The sequence below is a fragment of the Diabrotica undecimpunctata genome, chromosome 1 (assembly GCF_040954645.1).
Source record: "Diabrotica undecimpunctata isolate CICGRU chromosome 1, icDiaUnde3, whole genome shotgun sequence".
NCBI lineage: Eukaryota > Metazoa > Arthropoda > Insecta > Coleoptera > Chrysomelidae > Diabrotica > Diabrotica undecimpunctata.
Genome location: NC_092803.1, coordinates 18,068,728 through 18,085,289, shown reverse-complemented (window position 1 = coordinate 18,085,289; position 16,562 = coordinate 18,068,728). Strand labels below are relative to the sequence as shown.

The 16,562-nt window shown below is 32.2% G+C and overlaps 1 protein-coding gene across 1 annotated transcript in view; it reads right to left on the bottom strand.

Annotated features, from left to right (window-relative positions):
- Positions 1-16,562, bottom strand: part of LOC140437924 (carbonic anhydrase-related protein 10-like) — a 907,307-nt gene that overhangs the window by 679,692 nt on the left and 211,053 nt on the right. Inside the window, exon 2 of the mRNA XM_072527712.1 lies at positions 7,402-7,449. Within this exon, the coding sequence (XP_072383813.1) occupies positions 7,402-7,449 (48 nt within the window). The remainder of the gene's footprint in view (positions 1-7,401; positions 7,450-16,562) is intronic.

Here is a 16,562-nt window from a genome sequence, read left to right as displayed (position 1 = left end):
GTGCGCAAGCAGCAACCGGCGCGCGGCGATGTGCATGAAACCGCGCCATATTTGAAATTTCAGCAGGGGGTCCATCATAGACAGGGGTCCAACATAGGCACACTTCCCCTAATATAAAATAAAAAAGTTATGTTTTGTTTCAATAATTTTTTTTAATTTGTAAATTTTTAAAAATCTGTATTGTTCTATAAATCCCAAATTTTGGATAACGTTTTGCAATTATATCTTTTTAAATTTAACCACTTTTCCTCATATAGGACATATCAATTTGTAAAAAAAATTTTTCTTTGTTTTCTCCCCACCCTCTTATACATCTCGGAAAGGAGGAATATTTTATTTAAGTGTTCTTGGTTAAATCTTCGTATTTTGTGATAGTTTATCTTCAGTTACTATATGGACAATTCTTAATGAACCACCCTGTATTCCATTATATTATAACAAATTATCGTCAAATCTCTAAATAGACAAGTTTTTAAGTTATGAGTAAAATAATGAGTTTGACGTTTTGATTGTTTATTTAAGAATAGTTCCACTAAAAAATTGATGAATCCCTAGATAAGAGCCTATTTATACTATCTCGTACTACACATTTCAAACTCGTCTATACAGTTTTAATAAAAAAATAATAAAAATATGTTTATGTTTTGCTAACTTGATTGATCTATAGATCTTGTTCTGAATATTTCACTTTTATAAATTATAAAAATTGTGTTTAATAATGTTTGTTTTAAACCAATACGGAAAATTATCATTAATACTATGCAATGTACTAATTACACAACCATAATCATAATGGATCGTTCCAAATTACGCACCCAACTAAGCAGAAATATTTTCCACTGCATTGGCTTTGCATTCAAATCTGTTACCCAATCTTCATGCCGAATAAAAATATTACAGGATGCATAACACGTTAAACAATATCGTTTACCATTTGCAAGAGTGTCATAAAAGTTCGCCTGCTCTGTCTTGGATTCAATTTCATTGCTGCTATTGCCTTCGCGACACTCATACAAATTTTTGGCAGTAAAATTTTATTTTCGTCGGTGCATCTGCTTACAGAAAATATTTAAGAAATAAGCTTTTAACAAAGATAAATAAAATATAAAACAAACGAAGAAAACAGGATTAAGGCAAGGGTTAATTTCAAAATATTAGAAAACAATGAAAAAAACGTAAAATATTTTATTATATAGCTATATACTTAATCAAATTATCATTATTTTTTTTATTTTGACCAAACACAGTGTTGGATTCTCCAGTTTTGTTTTTCTTTATATTTTTATCTTAGGTCATATAATATTATAATATCGCAAGAGAGAAAATTTTGTCGGCAATATTTTCAACTTGTATAAAAGTTTGTTACCTTTTCCTGTTGCCTGTTGTTTGTGTGGCAATTTTCGCGAATTAAATTTTGACAATTTAATCACGAGACGTCAGTCGAGTGATTTTGTCAAAATTTCATTAGCGAAAATTGCCAAAAGGCAACAAACTTAAATAAAACCAGAAGAAAATTTTGCCGGTAAATAATATTCTCTCGAATGATATTCGACAAGACTATTTCATGAGACAATTAATCTTCTTCTTCAAGTGCCCTGTCCGTTGCGAACGTTGGCTATCAACATGGCAATTCTGATCTTGTTTGCGGCGCTTCTGAATAGTTCGACCGATGTGAGCCCGGACCACTTTCGCAGATTTTGGAGCCACGAGTGTCTTCTCCTGCCTGGCCCTCGCTTACTGTCTAGTTTCCCCTAGACAACCAATTGCAGTAGACGATACTTATCGTGTCTCAATATGTGGCCTAGATATTCAAGCTTTCTTTGTTTGATTGTGCTCACGATTTCTTTGTCCTTTCAGATTCTTTGGAGTATCTCTATGTTGGTGACATGTTCGGTCTAGGATATACGAAGAATGCGTCGAATGCTTATAGTTTTCTCGTGAGCGTATCTGTCAGCGTTCAGGCCTCCATACCATATAATAAGATCTATTTATTTTTGTTTGTTGTTTTGGAAGGTGACAGTTGTGAGACAAATCTCAAATCTCAATAAATAACACACATTTCATAAATATATTTCCAGAATAAATATAAATAACTTTAAAGAACTTAATGGTATAGAACATTACTTTCATCAAACAAACAATTACATTTACCTATCTCTACTTCATTGGATAAAATCTGTCTCCTCAAGAACTTTCTCGTTTACTGTTAAACAATTACAATAGTTGACTTGAGTTCTCCAATCAACAATACAAGATAGTTTGAACCATGTTCTTTCAACCATCATGTAATATTTCCATAATTACTGTAATTTATATAATTTATATCACCTATCTTTGTTTTACCTTTATTAGACAACACCCTAATATGGGTTTATTATTTTCAGCATTAATTTAACTTTGTATCGTGACCTGAAGATGCTTTGCATATTGTAGAAAGCGAAACCGGTCATCTGATAGTTAAATTAAATTGATTGTAAGTAAGTCTAATTTATTATTTCTTTTACCTTTTGAAATGGACTCACACAAGCAACACATTCATCTTTTGAATTAAGTTTTCTTTTTTCATGAACAATTTAAAGCTGCCTTAGCTTGGTATCTCTGGCCAATCTTGCACATTTGAAAGATATATCTGTGAACGGGTCAATTTGTATGCCGTACTCCGTAAAATATTTTTCTTACGCCATTTTTGCTATAGTATTCCCATTGACTATACAAACGACTCTTTATAGTCTTCGCCATTGCCTTTTTTCACGTTAAAGGCATAATCCTCTAGAGTTTTTGCTAGTTCTGTTATGGTAGTACATCTTTGAAGCGTAAAGTTTCTCACCCGTAGAAACTCAGAACATTGGGTCCAAATAGAGCTTCTGGACCTCTGCGTGGTCAATGGGACATTTTCCGAAACCAGTTTTTTGATTTCTTTACCTAACTTGCGTCAGGAATGAGGTTTGTTAAACTGACAACAATAGAATTACCAGGCACCTTTGTGACGGATCTGTCATAATTTTGTCGCTTAAAAATCACGGACAAGAAGGAGTTAGGTCAGAAGGAAACGTGGTGTTGCTATGACGTTTTATCAGTTAAAAATAATCTAGTGAAATAGTCACTATTATTTATCATACAGACATGTATTGTATAACTATTCTCCATTAAAAATTCTTTTACTTTTCTCTCTTTTTCCTTTTAATATCTTGACAATCAGCAATTTTTCGTATTGGCTGTTAAACGTCTTATAAATAATGCTTCAGAATGCATGCAGGATTCACATTTATTTTGCCATTAAGTGGAGCCATACCTTGACTTCCGTTAATAACCTGCTCTGTCTTTTTTTTTGTACTTAAATGTATTCGTTATTATTCTTTCATTTTAGATACTTACATTTAACTCTTATAGATCCTTTCATGTTGTATGACAATCTTATAGAATTTATCTTTTAGCTTGCGAGCACATAGACAGAGGTCAGGGGTTCCGAGTTCTGAGTTATTTTTTTGGAGTTGCGAGCGCACACATGCGGCGCTCAATTAACAGGGTTCCAGTTTCTTTTAAATATCAAACCTTGAAATTTGTTCTCAGATAGTTTTCTTTCCACGAAGCATTATTTTATTGAGCCGGGAGGAGTCCAAGAGAAAAAGAAAAGGAAATGCTGGGTACATCCAATTAACACAAACGAGAAGATCAAGGAGAATTTATTATTATTTTTGCTAAATTACTTGAAGATGAACAACGATTTTTTATTTATTTTCGTATCTCAATAAATGGGTTCAATAAATTATACAATTCAATAATATACATAATATACGAAAACAAGACACCAACTGGAGGAACCCCGTTCATGCAAAAGATAGGCTGGAAGTTTTTTTAATGTAATATTTCTTTATTTTAAAAGAATATATATCAATAAATGCAATTAAATATCTGTACCATAGACGTAAAAGACAGTACATCCCATTTTCGTTAAAATTGAGTTTATTTATTTTATAGCATATCACAAGCGTAAATTATTTTCTGGTAAATGAATCGAAGCACCACTAATATCTTAGTGATCCTGCAAACAGATATAGCGAATGATATGACCACCAAGAAATACGTAATCGCAATTAATTTTGATATAGAAAGTTTATTGGATATAAACTGTAAGTCGGTTATCCTTATAAAATTGGTAGAAAATAATCTCACGGGCAACGTATTATGCTTTATAGACAATTTTTTAAATAATAGAAATTTCAGAATCACAGTTACACAGAGTATTATCCGATAACTATGTCACTGAAAATATTGTACCCAAAGGTTCTACTTTGAGTTCTATCCCATTTGTACTAACGATCAATGATATTTGCTCTCATATAAAATTTTGCGATAAATTTGCTCTATACGCAGAAGACGTTACTGTATACTGCCATGAAACACAGCTGCAACCTCATGTTTATTGCAAAATTTTGTCGAGTCACTTAATAGATAGTCAGAGAGAAGTAAATTTTGCTTCTTTTTCAATCAATCTAAAATATTTAAATGTACCAGGAGATACAACAGCGCAAAAATACCCAAAATAACACTATACGGAGTAAATTTAGAGTAATTTGATCATTACAAGTTTTTAGGACTTAAACAAACTCATCTGGCGTCGTCATATCGATAAAACAAAAAGCAACTGTTTAAGCAGAATGAATTTGTTACAGACATTGTCCTACCATTAATGGGGTGCAGATGAATGAAAGTGTACTACTCAAAATATATCGAGCTATAATCCGATCCAAATTAGACTATGGTTGTATAGTTTTGTCCGAATCCAATTATTTATTATAATAGCTAAACTCTGTTCACAACAGATATACTTAGGATCATTTCCATCCAATTCCGCTGAAAGTCTTTATTGTGAATCTCATTAACTCCTTTTAGTTTCAAAGGCAGCAACTACTCCTATATTATGCCATACCGTTTTATAAAGTAAAAACATTGCAAGTCACAATTTATATAAAGTGACGTCACTTATATTTAAAATTTTCAGAACGTCAACCTTAGAGTTTAAATTTTCCTAACACAGCTAATAATACGAAACCCATACGGAACTTCTCGATCTTTCATAGGTGTCAACATGGTATAATAATCAGAAAAATGTAATCATAATTATATTGGGAATTTTACTATTATATTGATTAAGTAACCAAAAACAATTGTTATTATTAATAATATAAATTTTATGAAATAACTTTTTAGGTCTAATATCTCACAAAATAATAATTTTAATTAAATAAATTAGACAATTGTACGAAACTGATATGGGAATACTTCAAATTTTAATGATAGTTCAGTGTGTGGCAAAATTTTTTAAAGTGTTGCCGCTTTTTTAGAGTAAGAATTTTGTTTATGTTTTTATTTCTTACACATTTGATCATAATGTATTATATATTAATAAATTGTCTTTATAAATACATATTAAATTTAGATTAATAGCTTTAAAAACTAATTATTGTTATGTATTGTGACTATGCTATGCCAAAACAACTAAATAGTCTGTAGAAAGCTGACAAGCTTTTATATAACATATATTATTTTGAACAAGAAATAATGTCGGGACGTTTTTACCATTAATGCTCTATAAGAGGTAAGTTTAAAATTTAGAATATATTATTTTGTATTAACATATTTTCTTATGTATTTTAGTGTATTGAGTAGTCTTAAAACTAATTATATTTACTGTTAATATAATAATTTGACAAATAGTTGACATTTTAAAAATTCCTCACTTACTAACAATTCTTATGTTTCGGCAACGCTGTGGGGTTCTGACGTCGTAAATCTTGAATGACGTGCAATCATTTTTATATAAAAAATTCTATAGCAGAATTTCATTGAATCCGACTAACCCAGTATTAAATGTTCTGATCTTGCGAAGACCTGGACTCGTAAACTCGCCCAGATATATACTTTCAATTCCAAATATCCTACAGCACTATCCGTTGTAAATTTAATAAACAACGAACAAATAATATCATTTTTCGACAAGCTTTAAAGGGTACTGTGAATATATCCCACTATGATAAGGTGCTTCATACCGATTCATCCCGGAACACAGATGGGATTGACTGTTTTGTCACTATAATGGATACAGTATTAGGACAATACCGAATATCCAAAGAATGTAGTGTGTTTTTCGGAGAACTCTTCAGTGTTTCAAAACCTCTCGAGTTTTTTTTTGACAGTCATTAAAGTGTAGCTCTGTGTACCGATTCCTTATCCGCAATTCATTGCGGATCAAAAATAAAAAGCTCAAAGAAAACAACTTAATGTTAACAGCTATTTATCCCTAGCATCTCTGAACAGAATAGAGAAGATAACAATACGAAGATTGAGGAGAGGACACACATTTTCCACACGGTCATCTTATATACCCTACAGACCAATAGTTATGCTCCCACTGCAACGATATTTCTATCACTGTCAAGCACATCCTCACATAATGTCAACACTACCAGGCTACTCGCATTGCCAAAAATATAACTCACAGTTTAAAAAAACTTCTTAACTATTCAAGCCGACTCAAGAGCCTAATAGGCTTCTGAGAGACTAAACAGTTTAACACAATACAGTTTACACAATATTGTTATTATTTAACTGCTTAAGTATCTGTAATGTAAATAAATCTGTAATAGTTATTATAAACCTTTGCTACTGTGTCTATGACTAAAGATGTAAAGACACTAATTCGAAATAAAAAAAATTTCTTTGTTGTTTTAATGTCATTTCGGCTTTTTGTAGGATGTTGACCACTTCTATGTAGATGTGTTATTTGGGTGATGTCTTATATTCTTTTCTTTCTTCTGAGAGTTAAGTTATTATCTGCATAAGTTGCATCCATTGTTTTCCTGTCATCACTTGTTTTGACATTTTCTGTTTTCTTTCTGTCGTTGACCGTATAAATGTCCATGCTTCGGTGTTACTTCGTCTTTCTTTATAGGTATTAATTTACTAACAATTGCTATGCTACAATTTATTTTTTTTTTCGCTGCAATTGTTCTTCTAACATCGTTTTTATTTTTGATATATTTCCGCCTATCTTCTTTGATTTTGAGCCGAGTCATTTCAAGTACAATGTCTTTTTCTTCGATTAGCTGTTTTATATCGTCTGTCCTAGCTTTAGTAGATACAAATTTTACTTGTTCTACTGTTTACATAGCTTTCCACATTTCCACTTGACAATTCTTTTAGTTGTTTATACATTGTCTGTCAGATGATAAATTAAGGAAATGAGATTGTTAGGGGAACATACGAAGGAGATATCCTATGTTGTAAAAGTAAAAAGAAACTTTTTTCCGATTTTACATAAGATTTTTTAAAGCTAATACATAACTCATAAATAAACACCGATATAAATATTAATACAAATAAATGCTTCTAAAAGCTTACCAGATATGCCGTCGTATGTCCACCATTCCTGCCAGTTGTCGCATCCAACTGTAATAAATAGATTAAATTAGGTAACGGCGTAGTATACAAACTTAAAACTTTTTATTATTGAACAATAACTACAAACTAAATAAAGGTGTGCTACCAGAAAAAGATGGTGCGATATCAAGAACGATACATGAAATATCTTTATATATAAAAATCTCGTGTCACGGTATTTGTCCAAGCTACTATTTTAAAACCAGTGAACCGATTGCAATAAAATTGTGTGATAGTATATTTTTGTTTGTCCAACTTAGAAGATAGAATATTGATGACCCTTATTTTTTTAATTGTAAATTTAAAATGTTTTATACGACTTCACCTCTAGAGTTTTAGTTCCTTTGATCCATTTTATGTTTTTCTAACTTGTTTATTATAAATCTAGAACGACTGAATCGATTTGGCTTATTTTGGTTTTGATATATTTATTTAAAGTCCTAGGAAGGTCTAATAGGTAAGAAAATTATAAGGAGAATAGTAGAAGCAACCGTTTTATTTTCCCATAAAAACAGTTACATTATACCTTTATACAAAATACTTTAAACGACTCTACCTCTACTACAGTGATAGTGAATTTGAACATAAAGTGACGTTTAACAACTTCATGTGTATTTACTTTTTCATTTTGCTTAAACTCGAGAAAATAGGATAAAATTGTGGGGAAAATAGTAAAAGCAGGTTTATTTCCCCATACGAATAGTTTAATATACTAATTTGTACCATATACCATTATCAACCATATACCATATACCATGTTGATATAAGATATCAACTCTTATTAGTTGTTTGTGAAGTGTTTTACAAAATGTGATTTTTACTCGAAAGTAAAATGTTTTTACATTTGACAGAATAATTTATGTTTAGAATTAAAAATAATTTTAAAATGTTAAACATTGTTTAGTTACAATAAAAAAAAGATTTTTCAATATTTTCTCTATATTAAAGTTAAAAATTTGTGCAATAATTATATGCAAGTCTTAGTCGTTGAGTTACGCCAAATGTAGGCAACTTACAGTTGTTGTATGCAAAGCTAAACATTTCACTTATTAATTCCTTAAAGTAACGAATAAAATGTAATATTATTCAATATTAATATCTCAAATTCAAAGTTATGGGTCTAAATGAATTTAATTATTTAGTTTTTAAAAGATTTATTTTATTTAATAATTTCTTTACTATACACCAAACAAATGTTAATGGCCCAAAAGCTATTTTGAAAATAGTTATCTTTCTATTTGTAAATACAAATCTATAGACGATTGTATAATTTCAAAAATACGAAAATTAAACCTTTGGTTTATTGTTTCACGTAGTTTTATTTTGCATGTGTTAGTAGTGAATAAGTGTTAGTTTACAGGCATTTTCAGTCTGTCAAAATGTAACTTACTTAATACATATACATTTTTTTTATAGCCCTTTTTTTATCCGAATTGTCGAATAAAGGCCTCTCCCATTGCTCGCCATTCATCCCTGTTGTGTGCTAGGCGTTTCTACATTGGACATTGGTCCTGCGACTCTTTTGATATCGTCGCTCCAGTGCATTTGAGGTCTTTCTCTTGGTCTCTTCGCATCATACGGTCGCCAGTTTCTGATTTCTTTGTTCCATCTACCATCTTCGAGACGTTCGTTGTGTAAAGCCCATTTCCATTTTAATTTAGCTGCTTGTTTCGCGGCGTCCTTTATTTTTGTTTTGTTCCGGATTGCTTCGATCGTTTGCCGATCTATTAGTGAGATACCAAGCATCTGTCGTTCCATGGCTCGCTGAGTTTTTCGAATCTTGACCATGTTCTTTTCTGTGAATGTCCAGGTTTGAACTCCGTAAGTGAGAACGGGAAGGATACAAGAATCGAACACTTTGGTTCGAAGGTTTTGAGGTATCTTTTTGTCTTTCAGTATGTATGAGAGTTTTCCAAATGCGGCCCATCCCATTCTTACTCGTCTGCTTATTTCGGTAGTTTGGTTTTCTTTGTTTACCTTGATATTCTGACGTAGATATATGTATTCTTCTACATGTTCTACTTTTGTTCCTTGGATGGTTATCGTCGGTTGATCATCTTTATTCGACATTAGCTTAGTTTTACTCAGATTCATTTTCAGTCCTTTTTTTATGGATTCCGTATGAAGCTCATCGATCGTCGTGTTCAGTTCTTTCCAGCTGTCGGCTATTAGTACTACGTCATCTGCATATCTTAGATGGTTTAAATACTTTCCGTTTATCGATAGTCCCTTCGTTTCCCAATTTAGTGATTTAAAGATGTCTTCAAGTGCGGTAGTAAATAGTTTTGGAGATATGGTGTCTCCCTGTCTTACTCCTCGGTTGATTTTTATTGGCCTCGTTTTCATTCCGTTATCCATCGTGACTACCATTTCAGCGTGGTGATATATATTATGTATTAATATCCTATATCTAGAATCTATTCTGCTGTTGACCAGTGCTTCCTCAATAGCCCATAATTCTATGCTGTCAAAAGCTTTCCCGTAGTCTATAAATGCTAAACAGATTGGTAAATTGTATTCGTTAACTTTTTCTATTAGGACCTTTTTATGTGTGAAGATGGTCACATGTACTGAACCCTTTTCTAAATCCGACTTGCTCTACTGGTTGATATACATCGAACTTTGTTGTCAATCTATTTGTAATTATTTTTGTGAATGTTTTATAAAGTTGTGATAGTAGTGATATTGGACGATAATTTTTCAGATCTGTATTGTCCCCTTTTTGTGTATTAATATTGTGTTAGCGGTATTCCATTCCTTTGGTATGTTTCCTTCAAATAGGCATTTATTAAAAAGTATTTTTAGGTACCTGATGACTTCTTCTCCGCCTTCTTTCAACATTTCTGCCAGAATTCCATCACTACCCGGTGCTTTATTTCTTTTCAATTTTTTAATTGCATTTTCTATTTCTACTTCGCTTATTTCGGGCATTACTTCAGAATTTACGTTTGTTATTTGTCTTTTCAGATTTTGCTTTGAAGAGTCGGGGGGATCGTTTCTTGAGCGGTATAACTCAGTATAGAAGTTTTCAACTATGTTTGATATCTGAGCTTTGCTTGTTTCTAGTTGGCCTTGTTGATTTTACATGTTGATACATATACATACTATTTTGATTTTATTATTATTCTGCCCAATGACTTGAGGCCCAAGTAAGTAATTTTAGTTCGCGGATAAACCACAGTAAAAAATAACAGGATTATAGCGACAATGCGCTGTCCTGAGTTTTGAATTTGATTGGGAATCCATGTTGGGGTTCTATTACCCAGGACCTCCACATAAAGAGCATTTGGCTGATAGTTGTGCTCCTATCGCGGATCAGAGTGCTATAGGGGGGAAATAAATGGTCTGGAGCATTGGAGCGCGGTGGACTGACTTCTGTTTTACTCGAGTTAATACACCTCGATGAATGAATTCTTACACCCGAACGTAATTCTTTGGGATGAACGTTTCTCACAGGCTGGGTTTAATTAAATTGCTTGTTTGCTTTCTGTAAGTAATTTAAATGATGCTTACCTAAAATTAAGAAAATAATTTTTTTATACAAAGAGTAAGTCAAAAAATATTTGATGTAATTCTAAATGTTGGGTCAGAAAAGTCTAAATGTTGAGTGTGAAAAATATTGTTCAAAACAAAAATCAAACCAAAACTGATGGTTTTTTGTAAGAAGTAATATTTACCTTTTTTACATTAGTGTTTTATTTGTTTTATTGGGGTATATGCTTATGCAAATATGTACGAAAATGTGTAATTAAAGCGAATTGATTAAGTGATAACTCTACACAACAGACAATTATTTTTCCTTATTGGTGTCCGTTATAAAGAAGTTTCACATTATTTTTTCTGCAGCCAAAATCATTTGCTTTACATATTTATCTTTTTCTACGACTTAAACAACATTCACAAAAACTTACAGTTTATGGATTTAACAAAAAAATCGTATTTCACGACTTGTTGGGTAAGCGATTTGAAAAAAGGTGAAAACTAGCAATATACCGACGTTAAACCGAAATTCAATAAAAACCATCGTCTTTCATTGATGTGGAGTAACATTCGGTGCCAGAAAAGTAGCAAAGCAGAAAACTTGGGAGATCCTTATATTACAATTTCCCGTTGTTTTGTCGTTTTGTCAATGTCCCGGTCGCACACACGCGAGATACTGCAGATTCAATTTATAGAGTTGTATTAGGGGAAATATAAGGGAGAAATCACAGTCGATTCTTTTGATGTGCCTCTCGCCGAGAGGTTCAATTCTTTTAATAACTATACTTTATTTCATTACTTCTCTTTTTCTGTTATATTAGAATACAGAAAAAATATGTGCGTTTTCGTCTAAAGAATGTTATTAGAAAAAAAAATATGAACCCCATTATATGTCTATTAGGCAAATTAGGGCAATTTTTGAAGTCGAAGGTATTGATAAAAATTAGTTTCACTTTTATTTTTTTAATATGTTTTTTAAGCGAAGAACCAGTGAAGAATTTTTCCAGAAAAAAAAACAAAAAAAATTAATAACTGTGTTGTATTAACTTGAACTATTTTGCTAATACACACATCGCTCCTTAAATACAAAAGCACTACAAGTCAAAATAAGCAAATTGTACAGGAGAGGCATTTACAAAAATAATTTGGATTACTTTATGATTTTTGTATAAACTATGTGTATTAGGTAGATTGTTTTGGTATCAAAAGATGCGTAATTAAATAGCCTATATCAATAAAACAATCTTAACCATAGCTCGAATGGACTGTCGAAAAAATGCAAATAAGTTAGTTTTGTATATAGATTTTGTCGTCGAGAACATTAAAATTTTAAAAATTAAACCACCATAATTAGGAAAATTTGAGTTTTATTTTCGGTTGTCAACCTTACAAAATGTCAATTTATGAAAAAAAAGGCACATACTAACTTACTACATACTAAACTTGCTAAGGGAAAACAAATAATTGTTAATTTTATCATGAGATCATCAATTAAGTCTTTAATATTATCTTTAGTAGTAGATAAGGGGAATAAATTTACGTTAAAAACAAAACTTAACCTTTTAAGCAAAAACCTTTAAGAGAAACAGAGATAACTTTATCTTAAAATAGTATTATTATCAGTTATAGTCTTATAAAATAAGGCACTAAGGAGAAAGATACCTTCAAAATAATCATTTCCATGATCTGCACTAATCACAACCGTATGAAGAACATAAACGTGGTTCTTACAAAAATATTTTTATAAAACGTTTTCTTAAAACTACATTGAGCGTAATGCTCGTAAAGGATAAAAAAAAACTTAACAAAAACATTAAAAATCAGTTAACAACAGTAACTTGTGCACTAATTTAGAGATTATCATAAAAAGATTCATAAAATCTTGGCACTACGTTTTTTTGGATTAGCTTTAGAATGCCTTGCTTCTTTGCTTCAGGAACTGTAAGCTTTTCAGTGCAAAGTTGGTTTAGAGTAAAATTATTATCAGGCACTGCCGTTGACTTCGTGCGGCGTGTTCTCAACGTAGATACCGACCTGAACTCTTCCTCTTCGTAGGAACTTTTAAAAAAAAAATATGCCATTGCTTACTTTATCCGCCTTCAGAATCTTTATATCGGTTCATTTGAATTTATTGCCATCATCATCTATATTGTAGTTTCCTGTACACAGAGGTTTGATTTCAAAAAAATTCTCATGTGTCATTTCTTCAACAGTATAAGGCTTTCCAGTTTTCTTTGCTGTTTTAATCAGAGTGATATACTGGTCTGGAACGTAAATTGGAGATGATTTCAATGCTCTCGTAATGTTACGTTGGATGGCAGAATGAACAGAGTCTTCTTCGTTTTGGGTGTGCTCTTTTATTAGGAACTTATGAGTAATATTCTTGATGTTTGGCAATTCTTGAGTTGCGTATTGGTACATTGCCAGCATGAATTTGTTCTTTTGTTGGCCACAGCAATTATCGCTATAGAAAGTGACATTACAAGGTTCCGTGACCTTGTCATTCAATTTTCTAAGATACATTAGAACACAGGAGACAATTTCATTAATACCTCGGGCTCCTTCTCCCTCGTGCCATACAAAACAAGTTGTGTCCTTTGTACCGAGCTCGGTTACTGTGAAATTAAGTAGATTTAATTTAGACATATAATAGAAGCTCGACACATCACCCCGTGGACAAGGCATCACCTCTTGGAGGTCGTACACAGACACTACGAAGGTATTACTCACAAACTCTTTATCTCTATCTTTTTCAGTTCTAGCGAGAGTCTTTTGCTTCAGGTGCTCGTCGTAAGTTTCTTGTATTAACGATTTATCTTCAGCGTTTTGGTAAGCCATGCAATCTTCGCATTGATCCTTCTTGGGCTGCCAGAAAGATAAGTTAAAATCATGTATAAATATGTTGTAGTATACTTGATATGAAACGTGTGGTCTACCTTCAGATTCACATTTGTCTACGTAATGCCCATAGTTGGTTTGGTTCCTATCTGAAGGACCGGCATCAAATAGTTAGAGTGAAAAATAACTTCAAGATTTCAATGTCTGATCCGATTGTTAATAAAAATGGGGTACCACAAGGCTCCATATTGGGCCCGATATTATTTATTTTGTATATTAATGAACTACCAAATGTAATGTCTGATGCATTTGTATCAGTTTATGCTGATGACTCAACAATGCTATATCGCGATAAAAACATAAATTTTTTACAAGATAAAATATCAAACTCACTGAAGACCTTCTCTGATTGGTCCAGTAATCAGTCGCTCCTGTTTAATGTTCACAAAACTAAATTTTTATCATTTACATCTCGTTCAAATTCTACTAAACCAAATTTAAGTATTTCCATCAATGGTGAGGGTATTTTGAGTTGTAGTGATGTGAAGTTTTTAGGAGTGACTTTCGACTCTCATTTATCTTTTAAGACTCATTGTTGGAATGTATGTAAAAAACTCAATTCTAAATGTTATCAATTGAGAAATTTGGGTAGAATACTTAGTCTGCAATACCTTCGTCTTTTTTATTTTGCTGAGGTACAATCGACAATGAGTTACGGTATAACTGTCTGGGGTGACTCTTCTAGTATAAAGGACGTTTTTAAGGCCCAAAAGCGTATTGTCAGATGTATTGCAGGTGTTCCGTATGGTTGGTCTTGTAAAAACCTATTTAGAGATTTAAATACATTAACAGTTTATGGAATTTACATTTTGGAATTATTGATACTAATTCATAAAAATAAAAGAACTCTTTTATGTAACAGTGATATTCACTCACACAACACAAGAAATAAGAGACAGTTTGTAGTACCCTATCGACATTTAGAAATAAGTAGGAAGTCATCTACTGTCTCTGGTTTACTACTGTATAATCAACTTTCTCAAAAATTTAAAAACATTCATTCAACTACAGCTTTTAAAAACCAAGTCAAAGAGTACCTAGTGACCATGTGTCCTTATACATTAGGTGAATATTACCAGAGTGTATCTGTGAATGCCCAAGCTGCAACCAAACCAAATTTAATATTATTTTAATTATATTATGATGTCCATATTGTACGTTTTATATGTATTTTAATGTTTTAAATATTTTTAGTGTATTGTTTTCATTTTTTTGTAATGACTTTATAGTGATTTATATTATACTTTGTAATTATTTAAAATTTATATTTATTAATTTTAGTTTTTGACTTGCTGTAAACCTTGTTGTAACTTACAGTCAAATAAACTATCTATCTATCTATGTCGATGTAGTGCCGCGACTGTTAACCCGCCCTCAATATACTCCCGAGTCGATCGCGACCTACAGTAATGACTTTCTATGCGGGGTATTGAATTGATGTGTGCTTTGATACCATCGGTCAGCTCTGAGTCTAGTGTTTTATGGTTGTTATGTTTTCCACTGTTATCTTTAAAGTGCACACCAGTTTCGGACTGTTTTTTGACAACGGTTCTAATCATAGTGTCTGAGATTGCAAGGGTATTCATGAAGAATACTTTACATACCCGAGTTTTTTTATTATTCCGAGTCAGATAAAATGAGTGATTGTAATTTTTGCGACTCCTACCTTCACGAACGTATCTATATTTTGGTTCTACCTTGGTCATGTGATCGTGAATAAACTGTCGTTGGATTTCCAGATCACTGCACTCCCAGAACCTTTCAAAGATGTGTTTTCTTTCTTCAAACGTAAACTCTGTAGAACATTTTAATTTACATTCATCGAAACATACAGGACCCATTTTTTTGGCATCATAAACTTTCTTAGACTTGGACATAGAAGTATAGGACATACCTTTGTTTTTCAGTAGCTTGCTCTGTTTTGTTTCCATAAAAGCGGTTCTGCTTTTCTTTTACGACACCTTCTGCGCGATTCATCATCAACACTAGGAGACTGCTCACCGATGCTAGATGGGTGCTCGTCAACGCTAGGTGGCTGATCGTCAACTCCGGGTGATGGTGAATTAATATTAAGTAACTTCTGGTTATCCACGGCTGATTGCGGAAAGTCTTGAATGCCAGGTAACTGTGCTTGTGGTTGTTGTTCTTCATCGGAATCTGACTGGGCTTTGCGGTTTTTAGAAAATGGATCTTCATACGTAGGATCTTTGACACTATCATCGGATGAGAAATCTTTTAGGTTATTTGTAGAACTGGAGCTACTTGAAGAACTAGAACTGGAACTGCTCGAAAAGCTAGAAGATTCACCAGAGGAACAATCACTGTCTGAGTCTGTTTCTTTAATGACTAAAGATGGTTTATTGAATATTCTGTGATTTGGAGGCGTTGCTTGAATATATTCGTTATTTTTAACGGAGTTTAGAATATTTAAAGATAACTGACTGTCCGGTAGAGAGCTAATGCCATTAGCATCATATTCATGATAAATAATATTGTCAGTCTGAATGTCAATTGAATCCAGTTCACTAGGTCGTATTGTTGAAGAAGATTGCTGTTCATCTCGAGGGTCATTTATTGGTGGTATCATGTCCAAAATACGTTGCGCTCTTCTTGTCATTCTGAAAATAAAAATTAATTATAAGTACCTACCTGTATCATACAATTTACTTTCTCGTAAATAGGCGTTATAATGTATCTATATGGGTAAGTAAAATTTAATTGGTTTTAAAATTTCTAAATTATTT